Source organism: Elephantulus edwardii, unplaced genomic scaffold (genome assembly GCF_000299155.1).
Source record: "Elephantulus edwardii isolate Elephantulus edwardi_28Jun2011 unplaced genomic scaffold, EleEdw1.0 scaffold00065, whole genome shotgun sequence".
Lineage (NCBI taxonomy): Eukaryota > Metazoa > Chordata > Mammalia > Macroscelidea > Macroscelididae > Elephantulus > Elephantulus edwardii.
The window spans coordinates 12823265-12847956 of record NW_006399815.1 but is presented as its reverse complement, the minus strand read 5'-3'; the positions used below and the strand labels follow the sequence as shown (position 1 = coordinate 12847956).

General features: G+C 35.0%; 1 protein-coding gene across 1 annotated transcript in view; it reads left to right on the top strand.

Moving 5' to 3' along the window:
- LRRK2 (leucine-rich repeat kinase 2) overlaps positions 1-23697 on the top strand; it is a 244601-nt gene extending 220904 nt beyond the window's left edge. The window contains exons 42-51 of the mRNA XM_006888199.1: positions 65-235; positions 1570-1670; positions 1977-2171; positions 3997-4190; positions 5806-5878; positions 6745-6929; positions 17500-17652; positions 19235-19443; positions 21687-21758; positions 23576-23697. Coding sequence (XP_006888261.1) covers positions 65-235; positions 1570-1670; positions 1977-2171; positions 3997-4190; positions 5806-5878; positions 6745-6929; positions 17500-17652; positions 19235-19443; positions 21687-21758; positions 23576-23697 — 1475 coding nt within the window. The remainder of the gene's footprint in view (positions 1-64; positions 236-1569; positions 1671-1976; positions 2172-3996; positions 4191-5805; positions 5879-6744; positions 6930-17499; positions 17653-19234; positions 19444-21686; positions 21759-23575) is intronic.
- The last annotated feature ends 995 nt before the right edge of the window (positions 23698-24692 follow it).

Below are 24692 nucleotides of genomic sequence, written 5' to 3'. Positions count from 1 at the left end.
ATTTGCTACCTTCTGGACCCAGATGTCAGGTATTTATTTGATTAACATATCTGATTACTTTCAGGGTTTCGTGCACCTGAAGTTGCCAGAGGAAACGTTATTTATAACCAACAAGCTGATGTTTATTCATTTGGTTTGCTTCTCTATGACATCTTGACAACTGGGAGTAGAATAGTAGAGGGTTTGAAGTTTCCAAATGAATTTGATGAATTGGCAATACAAGGAAAATTACATGGTAAGTTCTTCTTTATCCACGAACCTGAGAAACTTAATTTCCAATTGTGTACCTAATTAATTTCACATTTGGCAACTTTTTGGCATATAAAATATTTCTAAATTGGATGATGTATTAATAAGGTTCATATGGAAAATATACCTTAAACTCTTGTGTCCTTTTACAGTCACAAATTCATATTTATGTTTTTGGCATTATATATAGAGGATTGCTCAAAAACGCAAACTGCTCTCAGAACTCTAGATTTGGTGATTTCTAATTTTCATAAAGAGTTACTATGTGTTTAATAGCCTGGAGTGTTTTAATTTTCTTTGAGTGATATACTTTATATGCTGCAATAGAAGCTTGAATTATTTATAGCAATGTTTTAGTAGTAAATATTAAAAAGCTTTGGTAAATGAGAATTTAATGAGATCAGATTTCATTTTCATAATTGTTTCATGCTTTCAAGAAATCCTAGCACATTGACATTCATTCCATGACTATTATTTCAATCACTTCTAGTGTCCCTTTAAATGTATTTAGCTATTTCTCATATCTCTTTGTTTTCATATTAATTTAAAATAGATTTATGATTTTATGCTATGAGCAAGGTATAGACTATGTAGTTTTAACTACCTCCTTTGGAAAGGGGGCTTTAAATTTCTAACAAAAGGAAATGTAGTATCTTTTAGATAAACCTCAACTACAACCTGGATTATCTTCTTTACTTTGCCATTTAGATTTCTAATCAAAGTATACAGATCTCTAGTCTGTAGCAACTAGAAGAATAGCACCATTCAGATAAAAGGCAAATGTGCACAAGCTGACTGTGGGGTTATAGAAAATCAATACTTGCTTATACTAAGTATCAAAATAAGAAGTACTTACATAGAAGTCTAACTCTTATAGGTAAAAATTTTAAATACTTATATTTAAATATTTTTAATTACTTTTTTATTACTTTTTTAAAAATTTTTTTAATGTGTGTACCATCAAATCAGGTCTGACTGATACAGGAGGAGATTGTCCCTCCTTCTTCAGCAGAACATATGGTGGATTCGAACCTCACATCTCTGGGATTATAGTGCAGCTTCTTGCCAGTAGGCCACCAGAGCTTGCCATATTTAAATATTTTTTAAATTGATATTTATCCAATGAATGTTAGATCTTTTTAATTTTGTTTTAAAAAATATTTTTAGTAGAAATAAAGTTAACAAAAGCACGTTATAAGTATGACCAGTCAATTTGGAGTAAATATAAGATTAAAGAAATTTTAATATATATTAAGAAAAATAAAATAATTGTTGATTTTCTTCAATAATCTTTCATGATATATTTTTTAAATATTTTAGATCCAGTTAAAGAATATGGTTGTGCCCCATGGCCTATGGTAGAAAAGTTAATTAGAAAATGTTTGAAAGAAAATCCTCAAGAAAGGCCAACTTCTGCCCAGGTACTTTTACAGTGTATTAATACTTTCTACTGCTTATTTATATTTTTTAGACGAGGATTTCTTTTACTTTTTAAAAATACATATATATTTTGTATATATTAAAAGATCATGCACAATTTTTAAAAGGAATTTTATATATAGTTTAGATTAATCTTAAATATGTGTAAAGCCACAGCTTAATGAAGAAAGTTAGATTTTGCTTGTTAGGTTTAACATTTAGTTTTACATTATGCACAATATTCTGATCTTTTAAATCATATGTTAACTTGATGAATGATCTTGTTTTATTTCTTAAAATTTTCTCAGGTCTTTGATATTTTGAATTCAGCAGAGTTAGTCTGCCTGATGAGATATATTTTAATACCTAAAAACCTCATAGTTGAATGCATGGTGCCTACGAACCATAACAGTAAGAATGCAAACATCTGGCTCGGATGTGGACACCCCGACAAAGGGCAACTCTCAGTTCTTGACTTGAATACTGAAGGCCACACTTCTGAGGTACATCTCAGTGCTGTTTGAAAAGGTTATACTTTTAAAAATTTACTTTGTGGATTCTTTTAAAGCATGTACAATTTAAGAAGTTATTTTAGAAAACTTACTTTGAACTTTCATTCTTTAAGGCATATAATCTTAGATTCTCATTTAAGTAAGAATTAATATAGCAATGCTAATCAATTCAATTCTTATTAGAATAAAAATATTTGCATGAAATGAAATAATCTGTCTTGTGTTAAAATTAAATATGTGTATGATTTAGGACAGGTTCTTTAGAAGTAGCGTCTGAGGCAGGAATTCTTAGGTTTGTTGAGCAAATAATTAGAGAAGTTGGATTAAGTGAAGATGAATGTGGCATTAGAATTGGAGAAAGATTCATCAGCAAACCTGCATTATACAGATGACACAACCTTACTTTCAGAAAGTGAAGAATACTTGAAATACTTGCTGCAGAAGATTAAAGGCAAAAGCCTTCAATATGGATTGCATCTTAACATCAAGAAGAAAGGAATCCTTGCTACTAGATTGATAAACAATGCCATGATGAGTGGAGAAAAGATAGAGGTCGTCAATGATTTTCTTTTACTTAGATTCACAGTCAACATCCATAGTAGCAGCAGTCATGAAATCAAGGATGCTGTATGGGGAAATCTGCCATCAAGGACCTCCACAAAGTGCAAAGAGCAAAGATGTCAGTTGAAAGAATAAAACACACCCAATCCAAGCCACTGTTGTCTTTTCAATTACTTCCTCTGCATCTGAAAAGTGAGCAATGAATAAAGATGACAGAAGAAGAATAGAAGTCTTTGAATTAGAGTGTTGATTAATAGTATGGAATATCCCATGGACTTTCAAAAGAACAAAGAAATATATTTTGATAAAAGTGCAACCAAAGGGTTTCACTTACAGGCAAGGATAGTGAAACTTTATTTCACTTTGGGTGTCTTTTCAGGAGGAACAAGTCTTTGGAGAGAGACATGCTAGGGAAAGGAGAAGCTCAGAAGAAGAGAGGAAGACCCTCCACACGATGCATTGACATAGTGACAACCACAGTGGACTGGAGCATGAGACTAGTACAAGAGGGGGCAAGGTTCAAGTCTGTTGTTCATAGGGTCACTATGAGTCCCAGGTGACTTGATAGCACCTAACATCGACACCACCACTAGTCTTTGAAGGATTAGAGTCTGCCCAGGTGACAGTTGTGTCACTGCTCTGAAATTCCTGCAAGACTTCCCTCATAGACCTAGGGGAATTTTGTGGTGAAGAGAGCCCCTTTAGCCTATTAGCAGGTGGTGCTCAGAATGGGGACTAATAGAGGAGATTTTGACCAGGCTGCTACAATGACGCCTGCAAAAAGGATCATAATGCTGCATTGGAAAATACAAAATAAATTTGTCTACGTAATAAATATTTTTACTATTGCTTTATTATATTTAATTATTATAGCTGAACAGCTCTCAGTAATTTCACAGGGTGAAAATTAATAGAGAAATAATTTTCATGTTTCAATTTTAGTCTCAGATGTGTGTTGGTTAACTCACTTGATGAAAATGAAATAAATTTTTCATTTTAAAATTTTTATTTAAGTTCTTTTAAATTTTCTTTAAAAAGCATTTTTTAAAAAAATTATGATACAATACAAATGAAGGAATGTGTGAAACACAATATATGTGAATGAAACACAATAAAAAGAAATATAAATTTTAAAATGTTACAGATGAGAAAATAGAGCCAATTATATTGATTACAGGGTATTTACATTGCATCTAGGTTTGAGGTACAAGTACTAGATCCAAGCCCATTAGAATGTGTTTTATTTTCTTAACAGGAAGTCACTGATAGTAGAATATTGTGCTTGACCTTGGTGCACCTTCCTGCTGAAAAAGAAAGCTGGGTTGTGTCTGGAACACAGTCTGGCACTCTTCTGGTCATCAACACTGAAGATGGGACAAAAAGGCATACACTTGAAAAGATGTCTGATTCTGTTACTTGTTTGTATTGCAATTCGTTTTCCAAGCAAAGGTATGGAGGTGAATTTGACCTTTGAGGGAAAAGCAAATACATTTGTTACTGCTGTGTAACATCCAGTCAGAAGTAACTCATAACTGACCCTCAGTGGGTTTTCAGAGGCAGTAAACAAACAAGGGAGGAGATTACTCATTTTTCTCCCACAGAGTAGCTGGTGGATTTAAACCATGTATTGCAATTTCTTAACACTTAGGCCACCAGAGCTCCCTTAATACCATTTCGATGACTGGTTTATGTGCTATATTGTAATCATGCTGGAAAAGATTGTTCACTTTTAACATGTTTCTTTTGGCTAGCATGTAGCAGAGATAATTATGAGAGATTACCAAGATGTTTGTCACTTTTTGGGGACAGTGCTAGCAGATGCAAAATTTATGAAATAGTTTAAGACCCTTCATTAAGCCTTCAACCTCTGTCTATAACCTTCCCTATGGCCCTAACTCTGTCAATCTCTTTGTACAACTTCTTTGAAAATGATTTCTCATGTTTCTTTGAATAAATACATACCAGAAGCCTATTAGGTGACGTGTTTAAATATGCCTGTCAACTGTCAAATTAGGAAAAAAATCCGATAAATGAATTACTAAAGTTGAAAATGATATAACACTTTTTTTTTTTTTTTTTTTACTGTAAAGGATCTTGTCCCAAAAGAACTTAGCTCATTGTCAGGATCTCAGACAGGAGTAAAGATCTGTGTGCTGTATTATTTGTGAAAGAATAATTTTTTTTAATTATTCTTACACTAGTGTATTTACAAAACTCGAATACATTGTTTTCAAAAACAGATTTTTCCAATTTCCCCCACCACCCCACCCATCAAACTGTACAACCCCATGATTGTCCTTCCTCCCCATGCAAATGCTCATCCTTCTGTTTCCAACCCCACCTTGGACCCTTATATTCATTCTACAATAATGGTTTTACACAATATTTAGTCTTGTGGAACTGAGTTAGTTCACTCAGCATAATGTTCTCCAGTCCCTACCAAGTTAGGTAATAACTTATAAAATCATTACTCCTGTGTGCTGTGTAGTATTCCCTTGTATGAATGCACCATAATTTTTCAATCCATTTGTTTGTGGTTGGACATGTGAGCTGTTTCCAGAAGCACTGGCAATAAGAGATGCAAATCAAAACCACAATGAGGTACCATCTCACTCCAGCAAAAGGAACAAAGCAGCAAGCAATACATGTTGGAAAGGATGTGGTGAAAAGGGAACTCTTACACAATGTGGTGGGATTGTAAAATGGTACAACCATTCTGGAAGGCAGTTTGATGCTTTCTCCAAAAGCTGAACATAGAAATTCCATATGGTTTATTTCACCACTTGGAATATACCCTGAGAAAATAGGAAGTTAGACACAAATGGAGACTTGTACACCAACGTTCATAGCAGCATTATTCACCATCAAAAGAGTTGGTTTTTGCCGGCTTTGGGATTACACCCTGGTGTGTCTTCTCTTGATTGTCAGCACTGAAAAAACACATCAGAAAAATGCTAAGCTCCAATTCCTGACAGCTGGAAATAGAATTTCCAATAGCAGGTTTTAAGTTGAATTTCCTGGATCTAAACATAACTTTGTAATAATTTCATATTTTTCCTTTTAGCAAACAAAAAAATTTTCTTTTGGTTGGTACTGCTGATGGCAATTTAGCAATTTTTGAAGATAAAGCTGTTAAGGTAAATATCGTATTCTGCATTATAATTCATTTGCTTTGTGTATATATGTTCATTTCCTTTATGTATCATTTAAATACATTGAAAGCAAGGGGCATACACACACACACACACACACACACACACACACACCCAAAAAACCCAAAGCCATTGTCATTGAGTCAGTTCCAAATCCTAGTGACCTCATGCTTTACAGAGTAGGATTGTTTCTGTTTATTTAGCTTTGTCTTAGGTTTTGGGGTTTTTTTGATTGTTGTTTAAACTTTAATCTTTATTTAAGTAAATCTCTACACATTTCTGATATGACACTATTGAATGGGTTTGAAATACCAAATTTTATGTTCATGGTCAAATGTACACCAATTACAATTACCACAGACCTTTGTGAAGTACATAATTTCTTATAAGTATGCTGTGGTAAAGAAGTAAATGTAAATTTAGATCTGGTTTGCCACTAAATTTTGCTTTAGCCTGAAATTAATGAATGACTTAAATTCTCTCTTCTTAAGATTCTTGTTTACTCAAGTAATTTTTTCTCCTTCATCCATCATTCATTCAGTATCCTCCTCATTCCTACCACTTTCTAGCAAATAGTTATTGTCAAATGGAAGATCTAAAAGTAAAGTGAAATTGCTAGATAGAGGGCAGAAGATGCAGACATAGAGAACAAAGCAGGTTGGCCTTGGATAATATTTTGCATCTCACCTGAATCGATACCTGTTTTCTTTTTAAAACTGTACCTGAATTTTTATTTTCATATTTATAATCCTTTTAAAGGGGAAAGTAGTTCTTTAAAATAGTAATTTCTTTAGTGTTTAAATTTACCAAATGATTCATTTTGCTAAGTGTGTTTTATCTTTTTGGCAAAGTGTAAAGGAGTTGCTCCTTTGAAGATACTAAATATAGGGACCGTCAGCACTCCACTGATGTGTTTGAGTGAATCCATGAATTCAACTGAAAAGAACATAATGTGGGGAGGTTGTGGCACAAAGATCTTCTCATTTTCTAATGATTTCAACATTCAAAAACTCATTGAGACAAGGACAAATCAGCTGTAAGTTATTTTTGCCTGTAGAACTAACTCATAAATGTATTCATGTTTATAATTTCATCAATTTATTCATGTTTTATTTTTAAAATCATGTCACTAATGTTACTAGTGGAAATCTTTTAAAATTCATAACCTGTTTTTCTAATATAAAAGTAAACATTCATTTTAGAACATTGCAATAAGTAGAGAGAAGGAAAAACCATGTATATCTTAGCCTAACCACATTGATGGTAAAATATGTAATTTAATATGTAAATTTCAATCTTAGCAGAATTTATAAATCTAAATTTTGAATAATTTTATTGTATCTGTATCAAATGAAACGTAATTTGAAAGGCAGTCACCTTGGTATTTTGTTAAACCCATGGATTATATATATATATATATATGAAGTTTTTGGTATATAACTCTTTAGGGGGTGTATAAGTTTTGCTAAATGTTGATTTTGTTGTTGTTGTTGTTTTGTACTGTTGAGTCACCTGTGACTCATAATGACCCTCTGTACAACAGCTCTGTATCTTGCCCTGTCCTGAGCCAGTCTCACTGACTCCAACATACCAACTCCCATTGTCTCAGTTACGATGTCAATCCCTCTCATCCAGAGTCTTCCTTTCCTGGGCTGTCCCTCTATCCTTCCAAGTGTGATGGCCTTCTCCAAGGATTGGTCCCTTCTGACCACATGCCCAAAGTATTTTTAAGACAGAGCTTAAAAATCCTATCCTCCAAGGAGAAACTTGGTTTCACTCTCTCCAGAAGAGACATATTTGTTTTCTTGGTGGTCCATGGTATGTTCAAGACTTTTCTCCAGCACAACTCAATGGCATCAATTCTTCTGTCATCCTTAAGTTGTTGTCCAGCTGTCTGATGTGTAGCAAGTAATTGCGAAGATCATGGCCTAGATCAGATGCACCTTAGCCTCCAGACTAACATTGTTGCTTCTCAGCACTCTGGAAAGGTTCCTGGCGGCAGATTTACCTAATGCAAGGTTGACTTCAGGGAATATAACTCAGGAATAAAATTCTCCCTAAATTTGATCTTTATACAGACATTAATTCTTAAAGCCAATTTAATGTGATACAAGTTTTAAGCAAGAATAAAATAAAAATCTAGTTTCAAATTGTTATTTCCATTTTAACAAAATTTTAATTATAAGCAAATCTTTGTGTCTTGCTATATCCCCAATGAGAAGCAGTATATGTCAGTGGCTCACAGCATAAACCATTGTTCTAATCTTGAGTCTACTGTTTATGTTTGTATGAACTTGGACAAGCATCTTTCAAATCTTCAGTGTCTTTAATGGAAGATTGTTATAGACTTTATCTAAAAGTGATGTAAATGAAAAAGAAAATTAATATTAAGTATTTAGCATAATACTCCACACCTGGTAAGCATTCTATAAATGTTAGCTATTTTTTATGATTGCCATTAAGTTTGAATCACAAATCCCTAGCTCATCCGCCTAATTGCCCATGTCTGAAATTTATAAGTAATGCTTTTCTTCCTTGCCTGTTTGACTCTCTTCCTAAATGACTCTGAAATGTTTGTGCCTCTCTCTTTTTTTTATGCCTGCTATCATGGGCCAATCTGTCACCATTGTCTGTGACCAAATGAACAATAACGTCTCTTAATTTAGATCTTAATCTTAAACTATGTGCCCTCCGTCCTTTCTCAGCTTTGCAGCCAGAGAGGACCTTCTAAAATATCATTGAGGTAGCTTCAGTAGTGTCAGGCAGTCCCTTTGTCTTTTGTACAGAGACCCAATCTTTCCAGATAGCCTACCAAGCCTTCACGATTTAGTCCTTACCTACATTTATAAACTTGTCTTTTGCCATCTTTTTAACATATATGTTTCAGTCATACTGTAATTGGGTCATATCTTTGAAAGCAGTGACCCTTGAAAACCTCGGGCTTCACATTTTATTTTCTTCCTGTCTGTATAACTGCTGCTTGGATGTGCTCACCACTCTGCCAGGAAATTTAGAGGACAGCTGTCTGGCCAGTGGATTGAAAAAGGTCCCTATTTGTTCCCATTCCCAAGAAAGGTGATTCAGCTGAATGTGGAAACTATCGAACAATATCATTAATATCACGTGCAAGCAAAATACTACTGAAGATCATTCAAAAAATGGTTGGAACAGTACATAGATAGGGAACGGTCAGAAGTTCAAGCAGGATTTAAAAGAGGCCAGGGCACCAGGGACATCATTGCTGATGTCAGACGAATCCTAGCTGAAACTAGAGAATACCAGAAGAGTATCTGTTTGTGCTTTATAGACTCTACAAAGCCATTTGACCATGTAGGTCATAACAAGTTATTGCTGACATTGAGAAGAATGGGAATCCCAGAGCACCTAATTTTGCTCATGTGAAAACTGTACCTGGACCAGCAGGCTGTTATACAAACAGATCTGGGGAACACTACATGGGTAAAATTAAGACAGGAGGGCATCAGGGTTGTATTTTCTCCCCATACCTATTTAATCTATATGCTGAGCAAATTATTTGAGAAGCTGAACCCCATGAAAAGGTATGTGGCATGAGGATCAGAGGAAGACTCATCAATAACCTGCATTATGCAGATGATATAACCTTGCTTGCTGAAAGTGAGAAGGACTTGAGTTCCTTTTTTCAAAGGATCAAGGAATCCAACGTTCAATTTAGATTGCATTTCAGTGTCAACAAAACAAAGACTCTTACCACTGGGCTAATAGGCAGCATCATGATGCATGGTGAAGAGATTGCAACTGTCAACAGCTTCACCTTACTGGGATCCACAATTAACACCCTTGCTACCAACAATCAGGAAATAAGGAAACATTGCATGGGGAAAATTTGTAGCTACAGACCTCTCCAAATTATTGAGGAATAATGATGTCACTTTGAAGACTAAGGTGTGCCTGATTTAAGACATGGTCTTTCTGCTCACTTTCTATGCATCTGAGAGCTGGTAAATGAATAGGACTAACAGAAAAATTGGTGACTTTGAGTTGTGGCGCTAGATAAGAGTACTGAGCATCCTATAGACTGCCAAAAGAATAAATGAGTATGTCCTGGAGAGGGTAGAGCCAGAGTGCTCTTTGGATACAAGGATGATAACTCTTCGTCCTACATACTTTGGGCACGTTTCTAGGAGTGGCTATTCTGTGGAGAAGGACATGATGCTTGGAATGGTGGGGGTCAGTTAAGGAGAGGAAGACCCTCCATCCTGTAGGTTGACACAGTGACTGCCACAGTGGGTTCTTGTGTGTCAGGAAGTCTGAAGATGGTACAGGGTAGGAGAGGGTTTAGATCCACTGTTCTTAGGTACACCATAATTATACTCAATTTGATGGCATCTAACAACGACGTATAACTACTATGCTTCCTTCTTTTGATTTCAATGCCCTTTCCTCTGAGTTGCTATTCCAGACTGCACTTGTGCTGATATAGAGCATCAGATTTGTACTTCCATTGTACTTTGAGCAGCTATTCACAATTTTTATCACACATTTATATAAAGATGTTTTTCTTAAAATAGGCTTCATTCCAGTAGACCGATTGGCTCTGATACACTGCCATCTAGTTGATTCTGACTAATAGCAATCTTCTTTTGTATTTCCAAGTTTAAACAGTGCATGAGAGGAAATTAACCATCTTTCTTCCAAGCTTCTGGTGGATTTACACTGCCAGAGATTTGCAACATTTGGATTTTAATTGCAACTATCTATAGACTATCGTAAAAGTGTTTCTTGGTTCTCATTGTTGTTACAGTACCTTTGAGTCACAATTGCCTCATAGTTGGCCCTCCACCAGCTTTTTAGAAGCAGTAAATCACACAGGAGGAGATTGCTTATCTTTGCCCTGTGGAGCTGCTGGTAGGTTCAAACCTCATGCCTTCAGGTTGATAGTGCAGCTCCTTACCACTAAGCTACCAGAACTCCCTTTGATTCTCAATAGTACTGTATATTATCTACCCAGACTACTGCTAGCCAGAATCTATAAGTCAATTCTGACTTATATGGAGACCCTGTGTTGTTGTTTCTGTGTGCTGCTGAGTCAGAACAGATCCATAGCTGTAAGCCTCCAGTGGGTTTTCAGAGGCAGTGAATTGGAGTAGATTGCATATCTAAGATAGAATATAAAGTCTGCTGTTAGGGACCTTTCCAAAGTACTGAAGAGCAACTGTGTCTCTCTGGAGACTAAGGTGCGTCTGATACAGGCCATGGTCTTCACAATCACTTGTTATGCATTAGAGAGTTGGACAATGACCAAGGAAGATAGAAGGAGAATTGATGCCTTTGAGCTGTGGTGCTGGAGAAGAGTATTGAGAATACCATGGACTGCTAGAAAAAAAAAAAGATTTGTCCTGGAAAGGGTTAAACTGGGTGGCTCCTTGGAGGCAAGGATTCTGAGGCTCCATCTAACATACTTTGGACATGTTGTGAGGAGAGACCGGTCCTTGGAGAGGGACATCATGTTTGGGAGAGTGGAGGGACAGCATAGGAGAGGAAGGCCCTCTATGAGGTGGATTGATTCAGTGACTGGGATAATTGGGATGGGAATGTCAGAGACAGTGTGATTGGCACAGGACAGAGCGGAGTTTAGGGCTGTTGTACATAGGGTCGTTATGAGTCGCAAGCGACTCGATGGCACATAATAACAACAACATCCTATTGAGTTTCCAAAGCTGTAATCTGTATGGATGCAGATAGGAACCTCTTTCTCCATAAAGCATCTGGTAAGTTTTATCTCCTGACCTTTGGATAAGCAGTACGCCAAGTTCTTAACCAGTGCACCACAAAAGAGCTCCCCACTCTACTGTGCATTAAGCCAAACCAAGTTAGTGTTCTCCAGTCAATTTTGACTCACAGCAACCCTGAAGGACAGAGGAAATCTACTCCTCAGTGTTTCCAAGGTTGTAAGATTTAAGGGAAGTAGATTATCATATATTTCTCCTGAAGAGTTGTTAGTAGACTTGAACTTGAACTGTAGCTTTGGGAAAGTAACACAGCACCTTACCTTTGTTGTTGTATACGATTGAGTGTATATGCCTCATAGGTGACCCTCTAGCAGATTTTAAAGGTAGTAAATCGCATCAAAGGTGATTGTCTATCTATTTCCTACACAACAGCTGGTGGATTCAGGCCACATTCCTTTGGGTTGGCAGTGCAATTCCTTTCTACCAAGGCTTCAGAGCTACCTGAGTCTTAACTACTTCATCAATAATGTTGTTGTTGTTGTTGTTGTTGTTGTTGTTGCTGTTGTTGTTGTTAGGTACCATCAAGTTGAGTATGACACCTGGTGACACTATGAACAACAGATCTGCATTGTTCTATCCTCTCCCAACCTCAATCTCTGACACTCAAACCCTTTGCTGCAGTCACTGTGTCAATCCACCTCATTGACAGTCTTCCTCTTCTTCACCATCCCTCCACCTTTCCAGGCATGATGTCCTTCTCCAAAAAAATAGCTTTTCCTAGCAGCATTTCCAAAGAATGTGAGACAAATCTTCATAATTCTTGACTTTAAAGAACAAATTGGCTTTACCTTCTCCAAGATATATCTGTTTGTTCATTTTGTCAGTTATAGAAACCACCAAATAGATGACAATCTAAAGTTTAGAGTTCACTTCAGACTAGTTAAGTAACTCTGAGGATAAACTTATGATTTTTTAAAGCTCTCATTTTACTTGAAAATGTACTTGGGGTTAATACTTTGCTTTATCTTAACCTGGCCTTTGAAATATTTTGTTCAGTTCTTTACTTCAGCATCTCTTCCCTCTGTTTTGGCTTCTCGATGAGCTAGTGAAATTTTCAGAAGTTTCCACTTTAGTTTTTTATTTCTCTTCTTTGTAGTGACCCTATGCTCTCTTCATAGATCATACAGACTTGATGTCATCACATAATTCTCTTGGATTTCAACCACTGGTGTTCAATGCTTCAAACCTATTCTTAAGATAATTTTTAAACTCATGTGGGGTAGACTCAAGGTCAGGTTTTGATTCTCATGACCTTGTCTTCATTTTTGTCAGCTTCAATTTGAACTTGCACATAAGTAATTGATGGTCTGTTCCACAAGTTAAAAATTTCAAAAAAGTGAGCCAGAGTTGTATCCTTTCTCTATACCTATTCAAGTTGTATGCTAAGAAAATTATTTGAGAGAAAATTATTTGAGAAGATGGACTCTATGAATAAGAATGTGGCATCAAGAATGGAGAAAGACTTATCAATAACCATTACATAGATTACACAACCATGCTTACAGAAGGTAGGAGGACTTGCAGCACTTGCTACAAAAGATAAAAGACTACATACATTTTTTTAAAAAAAGACTGCATACTTTTATATGGATTGCATCTTAATGTCAAGAAAACAAAAATTCTCACCATAAACTGAGAGGTGGCATCATGATAGATGGAGAAGAATTGAAACTGTCACGATTATAATTTTACCTGTATCCACTATCAGTATAATTGGTACCACCAGTCAAGAGATCAGGATATGTATTGCACTGAGAGAGTTGGCAGCCAGGACCTCTCCAAATTATTGAGGAGCACTGATGTCAGTTTGAGGACTAAGGTTTGCCTGATTCAGGCCATGTTTTTTTCAATCACTTGCCAAACATCTGAAAGAACTGGGCAATGAATAAGGATGACAGAAGAATTGATACATTGGGAATGTGGTATTGGAGTTGCTGTTGATTGCCATCGAGTCGAACACGACTCATAACAACTTTATGAACAACAGGCTTTAAGCCTTTCTATATCATCGTTTCTCCAAGTACACAGAGTTTCCAGAGGCATGTGTTTTAGCAAGTGTATGCCACTCCTGCTTCCAAGATAGAGTGCTGAATAACTCACGGACTTCCAAAAGAAAGATATGTCCTGGGTAAGGTACAGCCATAGTGTTTCCTTGTTTGAAAGACTTTTCATGTTGTGGATTAGGGTTTCTAGAGTTCTTCCAAGCTTTTCTCTGATGAAGTTTATAGTCCTAGGTTCTACTCCTAGGTCCTTGATCCATTTTGAATTGGGTTTTGTGTATGGTGTGTGGTGTGTGGTGTGTGTCTTGCCTAAGTTTTCGACAGATCATTTTCCAATTTTGTCAACACCATTTTTTTAATTTTTATTTTATTATTATTGGGGTTTTTTTTTGTGTGTGTGTACCATCAAATTAGATCTGACTGGTACAGGAGGAGATAGCCCCTCCTTCTCCGGCAGAGCATCTGGTGGATTCAAACTGCATATCTCTGGGACTGCAGTGCAGTTTCTTGCCACTAGGCCACCAGAGTTCCCCTTCAACACCATACCTTAAACAGACTTTTGTTTTCCTGCTTAACTGATTTCAACTTCATGTCAAAAAGAGTTAACCATAAGTAGCTACCTAGCTAATGGACTGAAACAGATTCAAGGTGGCTTTTGGTGGCACATGATTTTTGGAGACACAAAGCTTTGCACCCTCTTTCCATCTTCATCCTGGATCATTCAGGATTTTGGCCATAGTTCTCTCATTTTTGAAACTTGAGGCTTGAATTTGGTTTTTTGTTCTTTTAGTGTGAAAAATGCCATGTGACTTTTTCCCTTTTAATTTTCTAACTTCAGCTTTTTTTCACATTTCTTAATAAAACTTGCTTTATCTTCTCAAGCTGCCCTGTGTAATTGGCTCCTCACCTTGACATTCCTTCCCTTTGTTTTGGCTTCTCATTGTTCCATGACAATTTTCAGCATCTCTTCTGACATTCATTTTGCTATTTTCTTTCTATTCTATTTCTTTCTATTTCTATTTACTCTTTGTAAATCACCTGTTTTATTTATGAACAACTTGGAAGTAAAACCTCACTGAATATTATGGAAAACATATAGCAAAGAAGGAAAAGGTAAAATAGGTAGAATAATATATTTACTTAGAATTTCCAGAATTTCCAGCTGAATTTGGAGGAGGCTAAGGCACTAGGGAAATCCATACTGATGTCATATGCATCTTGACTGAAAGCATGTAACAGCAGAAGAGTGTCAGTTTATCTTTTATTGACTATACAAAAGCATTTGACTGTGTGGAATATAACAAATTATGACTAAGACTGAGGAGTTTGAAGGATCCCAAACATTTGAGCCCAAGCAAAACTCATACCTAGACCAAGAAGCTGTTGCTTGAACAGAACACGAAAACACTGCAGGGTTTAAATCAAGAAATGTATGTGTGTCAGGTCTATGTCTTTTCTCCATACCTACTCAATCTGTATGCTGACCAACCCTTTTTTTTTTAATTTTTATTGTCTTATTTTTATGTGTACCGTCAAATCAGATCTGACTGGTACAGGAGGAGATTGCCCCCTCCTTCTCCAGCAGAGCATCTGGTGGAACTGAACAAACCTTTTAAGAAGCTGAACTTTATGAATAATGTGGCAACAGGATTGGACAAAGACTCATAAACAACCTGTATTATATAGACGTCACAACATTGCTAGTTCAAAATGAAGAGGACTTCAAACACTTGCTGCAGAACATCAAAAATCTACAGGATCCAATATACCTTACATCTTAACATTAAAAACCAAAAATCCTCTCCACTGGGCAAACAGGCAGTATCATAATAGTTAGAGATACTGAAGTGATTTTACCTAATTAGAATCAATAGTTAGCCCCACTGGACCAGCAATCAAGAAATCAAAAACATGTTGCACTAGGAAAATCTTCTCTCAGAGAACTTTTCAAAGTGCTAAAGAGCAACAATATCAATTTAAAGACTAAAGTGAACCTGATCCAAGCCAGGTGCTTTTCAATTACTTGTTCTGCATCTGAAATTTGGACAAAGAAGGATGGCAGGAGAATAATCAATTTCTTCGAGTTGTGATGTAGTGTAGAAGAAGAGTACTGAATATCTCATTGATTGCCAAAAGGATAAACATTATATCTCGGAAATATTATGACCACAGTGCTCCTCAGGGCAAGGATGGTGAAACTTCTTCCCACCTATTTTGGATAAGTTGTTAGCAAGAGCAAGGTCTTGGGAAAGGATACTGCACTTAGAAGGTACAGGGTCTGCAAAATAGTAGAAGATCCTCTATGAGATGGATTGACACAATGAGAGTGATTGCAGCAATAAGCTCACGTATGTCAGAGATAATGAGGATGGCTCTGGATAGGGCAACGTTCAGATCTGTTGCTCAGAGGTCACCATGAGTTGATGGCATTTAACAACAACACAATAGTTTTTATTAAGAATTAAAGAGAATAACATATGAAAGTATATTATGAATTCTAAAAGTCTATGCTAGAAACTATCATCTGTAAAACATAACAAATACGCAGGAGGAAAGCAAAGAAGATTTTAGACAGATTTTTTTATTTCCGTTTCTCTTACAAAAATGGTAAAGATAAAGAATGCCAAATATTTTTTCCTAGAGAATGCTATATCTCTGTGGTTTTTCCATGTAATTTATTTTATTTAATTCTATTTTTTAACCATTTTTACTGTTTTTTGTTATCTCACTCTTTTTAATGCATTCTTTATTTTATTCCTCATTTAGCTAAATAAAACATTTTTTTGAGATATTTTGGGGAATTTTCCATTTATGGTTAGTTATTTGGACATATAGAAAAAGAGGACATGTGGAGAAGTCGTTGTTATTAGAATATTTGAATTTTCAGTCTAGTGTGGGGGATACAAAAAGAAATTAAATCTTATAATGTAGTAAAATTATAATACTTTAGCTACACCACTAGAGAGAAGGTATCCTTCAATTTCAAAAGGTCAGAGAAGAACTAACCCTTCCTTATCCTCACATTTTTGACAAGGGTTTTATTGCCATATTATAAAGATTTTGCTGTTTTGATGATACCTCTTTTAGGATGAAGGTGTATTGTACCCTTGGGCAATCTGAAGTTCCACAGAGAACTAAAAAGAACTAAAATGAAAACAAAAAGAAGAGATAAACTTTAGTTATAGTATTTAAGTTATAAACAGGAGAAATAAGTATGTTAAAAACCCACAGAGGGCTATTTTTTCATTCAGAATAATTAGGGCATTGTCAATTCTCTCATGTGTGTTTTTCAGAAATGTGTGGGGTTTTTTGTATGCATAAAGAATTAGATGAGGAGGAAAAGGTATGGGAGTGTAAGCGACATATCTGACCTCATGGGAATTGGTTTTATGTTATTAATATTGTTGATGGGGACAGTTCCCCTTTGTGAAGTTGATAAAGGTCAGGCATAGGCATCCCCTCGTGGTCCTTGCCCTTTCACAATTGGTGTTAGAAGAGGGATTTTATGTGATGGCTCCAGATTCATGGAAATATGGGATTTTATAAGACGTAAAGGATTTAGAAAGTGCAGCTAAAATACCTACTTTTGCTTTGACTAACACAGAGAGAAAAGTTAAATTACTTTTGCCCTGTGACATTATGAATATGAATGAGACAAGTTAAGGATAAGAATGAAGTTGAAAATGTTAATTTCTTGAAATATTTATGTGTTTAAGTTTGTGTTTGTTTAACTTTGTGAATTTTGCTGTTTAAAAAAGAATATAATTAATATAAGGAAAAAAGAACTAAAAGAAGAAAAATAATGGTGACATATTTGCTTTTCTTTCCTCTGTAGGTTTTCTTATACAACTTTCAGTGATTCTAACATCATAGCAGTGGTTGTGGACACGGCTCTCTATATTGCTAAGAAAAACAGCCCTGTTGTGGAAGTGTGGGATAAGAAAACAGAAAAACTGTGTGCACTGATAGACTGTGTACACTTTTTAAAGTAAATGCACTTTCTTTACTTTCTGACTAAAACAAATGTCTTGGAACTTAAGGTTTCATAGAGGGAAAGAGTGAGAATCTATTTTTACTTTTGAAGGAATATTTAATAGAAATATTTAAAACAGTACATAAAAATTTGAAATTTTAATAGACATATTGATGACAGCAAATGAAACAAATATAAACAGAAAAAATTAGATTATAAAATAGATGGTTTAAAAATAAATGCAGAAACAAATGTTAATACATTTTTAGCTCCATATCTTCTTACTAGGAAAAATTTCACTTTGGAAAAATGAAATATAAGAATAGGAACACAATAGATAAAGTTTTGTCCAAGGTATATCAAAGTATATTTTCTACTGAGAAAATAGCAAATAATTGAAAATTACTGTGTTGTAAATGAGCTGTGAGCTATTGAAAATAAGCAGTGTTGGAGTAATGCTTGGTCTATCTCTTATGGTTCCCAGGACACTCTGCTTTAAAAAAGGGGGCAGGAGAAGGAACTCTAAGGAAAAGGAAATACAAAAAAGGAGGATTAAGGACCATGATGAGACTCAGTCTGATATGGCATAAAATCACAAGTAAAACCATTGCTTTGCAGTCAGAACTAACTAATAGTTGATCCTCCAGCAGGTTTTCAGAGGCTATAAATTATACGAGAGGAGATTGCCCATCTTTCTCCTGTCAGGCAGCTGGTAGGTTTAAACCACCCACTAGAGTTTACAGCACAACTTCTTACACTAGGCTGCCAGAGCTCCTTAATATAGCGTAACAGAGGCAAGTTTCAGCCATTTTATCAAGCTCATCTTTGGTTGCTGGTGCTGGGAAGTAGAAATATTGATAAATTTAGTTGTTCACCATTTTGTGTCTATATCTATATTCATATTATCTTAGATTGTTTTATACTCTGGAGAATCTTTTAGATTCCATACTCAATCAATAAAAGGATGCTTCAAAGTTTGCTTTTCTAGGCTTTTCTCTTAGTCTTTCTCTGGTTGTTGACGAGATTAATGTGCCTAAGGGCTAGCAGTTCTTTCTGGTAAATCATCCTTTACCTCCTTCGAACACCAAAATATCAGGATTCTTATATTTCTAGAGAATTTTTATGATTAGATTAGTCATTGACTTGGCAGAAAAATGCAATGATTTAATTTCTTTAGCATGCAAATTACTGTGATTTTCTTTCTTTGAAACAATTGCATTGTTGAAAGTTTTTTAAAGACTAATAAAATTATTGAATGCATAGATTTGCTATTTAGAAAAAATATTTTCGTAATTTAAACTTCAAGTAGAATCGTGTGACTATTGACAGTCAGCATTTAACTAAGTTTACACAATTATTGCCTTTGAATCAGAATTGATTCATCGCTGACCAGTCAGAATTTTCAGAGGCTGTAAGTTGTATGAGAGGAGATTGCATTTCTTTGTCCCACATTGGTTCTGAACAATGGTAATGTCCTTTAATGTATGCTGCACTGTATTCATAATTTAAAATATCATATATAAGGTTCTCTCTATATAGGTACATCTACTATATGTCTTAATTATTGATAAAATTAACATATACTTTATGGTTTTAGGGAGGAAACAGTAAAAGGAAACAAGGAATCAAAGCACAAAATGTCTTATTCAGGGAGAGTGAAAACTCTCTGTCTTCAGAAGAACACTGCTCTCTGGATAGGAACCGGAGGAGGCCACATTTTACTTCTTGATCTTTCGACACGCCGAATTATACGAATAATCCACAACTTATGCGATTCTATTCGAATCATGATGACAGCACAGTTAGGCAAGTTTTAATATTTTTTAAATCTCTAACACTACAAAAGTATGCTTTTATTTTTAATTTGTTTTATTTTCACTTTTCAATGGTATAATGTATAGCCTCTTAGAAGTTCAACATCATTACATAGGATAAGGGGTTGCAGAAATATTGAAATACTTGATATTTCTAAATCCCCAAGAAAGCAGATTACTGACTGATGTTAAACTCTGAATTCGAGCATTATTTCTTTTTCCTTATGTGTTTTTACTATCAAGTAGAATATGACTCATAGCAACATTATGAACAGCTGAACTAAATCCTGTCCTATCCTGCGCCATCCGTATCATCCCTGATACACTTGAACCCATTACTGCAGTCTGTGTCAATATAGGAACAGTATAACTGAGTATTTTTCATGTTTTAAGAAAAGAAATTAAAGCATGTATTTCATTTGATTATATTACAAACCTTTCCATCTTTGTTAAACGAGCCAGTTTGGGTTTTCATCCTTTTGCAACTGGATATTTTATACACACACACACACACACACACACACACACACACATATATATATATATATATATATAATCAATAGTACAATCTACAAATTTTGAGAAATCATGTTATTAAAAACTTAATATTTTCTTGTTGTAACTGCTCTAAGTATGAAGAAATTATGACACTATAGAATATGTTTTTTTTACATAAGCACATTTCATTTTTTCCCTTTGATTAGTAATTTTTTTGAAAACAACAAAAGCATAAATAAATTTTTATATTTTCTGGAGGGGAGGCGAAGGAGAGGAAGACCTTTGGTGAGATGGATCGAGTCTGTGACTGGAGCGGTGGGAATAAGTGCATTTGAGATGGCTAGGTTGGCACAGAATAGAATAGCATTTAGAGCTCTTGTACATAGGGTCACTATGACTCGCAAGCGACTCGATGGCACATAACAACAAATATGTGTGGGGTGTGTGTATATATGTTTACATATAGGTATCTGCTATACCTCGATGATATCAGAAATGAAGACTTTCAATGGGATGAACTGACACAGTATCTGTGACAATGGGCTTAATATGCATAGCAAGAATTATGAGGATAGTATAAGATCAGGTAGCATTTCATTCTGTGATTATTTAATTAACTTATTCAATCTACATCATTATTTTTGTTGTTTGATGTCATCAAGTCAAGTATGACCCATACTGACCTTTTGAACAACAGATCTGAATCTTATCCTGTGCCTACCCTCACCATCTCTGATACATTTGAGCCCATTGATTCATTCACTGTACCAGCAAATCTCTATTGCTGAACCTTCACCTTTCTAAGTATGATAACCTTTTCCTCTCCTACCAACATGTCCAAAGAATGAGAGACGAAGCTTTACTATCCTTGTCCCCCCAAAGCACTGTGACTTAGTTAATTCTTACTCTTTCAAAAATCACATCTCATGTGTCAAACTCTCAGAGAAACCAACATTAACTAGGTTTAGGTTCTCACTTCTGACTCTCATCATGCCTTTCTTATATGGCAATGGTTCTAATCTTGGTTTCCATTGAGATCAGTCTCCTCTGTATATATTTCTGTTTACTCTTCCCTCTCTGAATCCCTAGATCTAGTACTGTTTCTGACATATAGAAAGTATTTGATGAACCATTATTGTAGAAAGAGTATGAGAATACAAGGGGGCAGAGGGTGGAAGAACAAGAGTGGTGTGTATGTGTGTGTGTGTGGGAGATTACTGATGGGGGTCAAACAATTTGATGAGTTGGGGGGGTTAGGGAAATGGGAAGGATCAGGTGTGAAAAATAATGTATTTGAATTTTGTAAATAAACTAGTACAAAAAAGTATTTGATGAATATTTTTTTAAAGAACTTAATATATGATTTACGAGAAAATGTGATTTTGTGACTGTATTACTATTCATCTACCCAAATACTTTACTTATAACCAATGCCATTAAAATCCAATCTCCTGTGTATGTTTAAATACATTTTATGTAAGGGCTAAGTTACTTTCCTAAATTCACATAATTAATAAGGATGACAGCAAAGATTTTATTTTCTAAATTAAAATTAAGAACTGCTGGTCTTCTTGTAGGCTTATTAATACAATGTAACTGAAGTATCTCCTAAAAGGTGGAATTATAAACTCGGTCCAAATATATTTGCATCTTGATATATGATAACTGTGTTTCTTTTAGTCCAACTTATTGTATTGTATTAATGTATTAACATTCCTGTTTTTTATTTTGATAAAGGAAACCTTAAAAATGTCATGCTGGTATTGGGTTATAACCGGAAAAGTACTGAAGGAACACAACAGCAAAAAGGTAAAGTTTTATAGGATTCTACATTCTGAATAGGTTGTTGTTGTTGTTGTTGTTGTTGTTGTTGTTGTTGTTATGTGCCATCGAGTCACCTGTGACTCATAGTGACCCTATGTACAACAGCCCTAAACCCTGCTCTGTCTCACACACATAGTCTCTGACACACCTACCCACATTGCTCCAGTCACTGAATCAATCCACCTCATAGAAGGTCTTCCTCTCCTGAGTTGTCCCTCCACCCTCCCAAGCATGACGTCCTTCTCCAAGGACTAGTCCCTCCTTGCAATATGTCCAGAGTATGTCAGATGAAACTTCAGAATCCTTGCCTTCAAGGAGCAGCCTGGTTTAATCCTCTCCAGGACGAACCTGTTTGTTTTCTTAGCAGTCTATGGTATATTCAATAGTCTTCTCCAACACCACAATTTAAAGGCTTCAATTCTCCTTTTATCCTCCCTATTAATTGTCTAACTCTCTGATGCATAGTAAGTGATTACAAAGACCATGGCCTGTATCAGGTGCACCTTAGTCCTCAGAGTGACACCATTGCTCTTCAGTACTTTGGAGAGGTACAGTTTCATAAATTTAAGGAGTCCTGGTTACAAAGTGGTTAAATGTTTGGCAGCTAACTGAAAAGATAGCAGTTCAGACATATCAAATGCGATGTATAAGAGTTAGCAATCTACTCCTGTAAAGAGTATCACTCACTCACTCATTAGTGTTGTGTTGGAACTGAAGCATAGCTGTCCCCTTACTGGGTTTCTGAAGCTGTAAATAAATCACTAGCAAGGAAATAGCCTTAGAAATTCTGTGAAACAGTTCTACATTAAGGGGTCACTATGAGTCAGAACCGATGACAGTATGTTTAGTTGTGTGTGTTTTTTAATTTATAGTAAATATTGAACATGCTATCATATTTTACAGCACTGGTCTGTCAGTTTGTTATATAGAGGTAATTTGCGGTTACCGTGATACTGCACACTGTGCCACTCGTGTGTAAAATGCCATAATGGTTATCCATGGTGAACGGTATTTGGGGGAGCTCCCAGGTTAAGACAGGCTTGCAAGCGGGGGTCCACATCCTAAACTACATGCTTCTGGTAACTCTATGAACTTACAGAAGCGACGATAGTTTTAGAATAGGGTTCAGGTCTTTGGTTCAGAGGATCGCTATCGCTATGAGTCATGCTCAACTCAACGACACTTAACAACAACGACATATTTTCAATACTTTTAACTGGTAACTTCTTTATAGTTTAAGTAATTTAGACATAGAGCTTCAAAATGAAGTTTTAGTAATTTAAGAGTATGAAATATTTAAAGTTTAGAAATAATATTCCAAGGGAAATTGTATTCTGTTATACGTAAGGATCTCCTTGAGTATCAGCCAGTCAACCCTTCATTATTCAGATAGAAAATATGCTTTCCCATACAAGAATTCCAAAATTCTCACTAAGACCTTGGTTAACATAACATTCTTCAGCTGACAACGTCATAACACAACAGCTTCCCAAAATGAAACGAAATTTACATGTTTTTCCTTACAATGTACTCATATGTACATGCTATCTCATTTAAGGAAAAAATATTTGCAAATATTTTATATATTTTTAAGAAAATAAGTTGCTCATTATTAAATGCTCACAGTCATAATGAAATTTAATATTTGTTATTACTTATTTTGAATGCTTTCTGAGTAGTTTCTTAAGAATGACCCTGTTTCATCTGGTATTAGTGGCTTTATTTATATATACATTTATTCATTTAGCTAAATAAAAGTTTATAGGTGATTGTAACATTATTTATTTCTTTTTTGTTCTTAGAGATACAATCTTGTTTGTCTGTATGGGACCTCAATCTTCCTCATGAAGTGCAAAATTTAGAAAAGCACATAGCTGTGAGAAAAGAACTAGCTGAAAAGATGAGAGGAATATCTGTTGAATAAAAAGGATATTGGAAATGTTTGCCTTATGGGGTGGGAAAAATTATCTTGTAAATATTTCTTTAAAATGTTTGTATTGAAAAGGGACTTCTGCTTTTCAAAAATCTAGTCTGTATATGAAGGAGTGTTTATATGTTTCATTTTAATATATATTTGTAAAATAATGACCAGTGAAAGTTTATTTGAAAGATAATATTGTATTCCTTACCTTAATTAATTTGGTAGATTAAATAATTAAAAGATCTACAAAATAGATAATTGCAGTATACTTAAAGTTTATTAAGGCATTATTTTTTATTTTATTACCAATGATGAAGGTAAAATATTTTTAAATGTAAAACAATAGCGCTAAGATAAGACTGTTTCTTGCTTGCTTAGTTTCTAGAGATTATGCATGATAAATTAAAAATATTAGGACTGTCTCCTATGTAAGCTCCTATCATAGACTCCTTTTTTATGACTTTTAAATGCAGTTGTCATATAAATAACCACATGATTTAGCATTAATATGGTTCTTGGTTGTTGCTGATGCAAATAGTGCATCTCACGTGTAATCACTCTTAACTAAAACAAATTTCCAAGGAAAACTGATGGAAAATATTACACAGTAACAAAGTCCTCACATCAAGGAGAGATGCAATAACTCCCTATTTTTCTGTTTTGTTATTATATCTTTGAATAATAATGCTAAAAAATTTTATACTTACTGTAATTACAGTGCTCAGTCTGTAAAATGCTTATTTTTATATTTTAATTTTGATTGTCTATGATAAGCCAAACCACACGTCACTTCTGTACTAATTTGCTTCTCTCTAGTGTTTCCTTCTATTCCTTCTCCCATGTTTATGACCCCATAAATCCTTCATTATTCAGATGGAAAATATGTTTTCCCATAAAAGAACTCCAAAATTCTCATTAAGACCTTGGTAAAAATAGCATTTCTTCAGTTGACTACAAAAGAAAGAAGCACTAGCTATGACTTGATGAAATAACTGCTA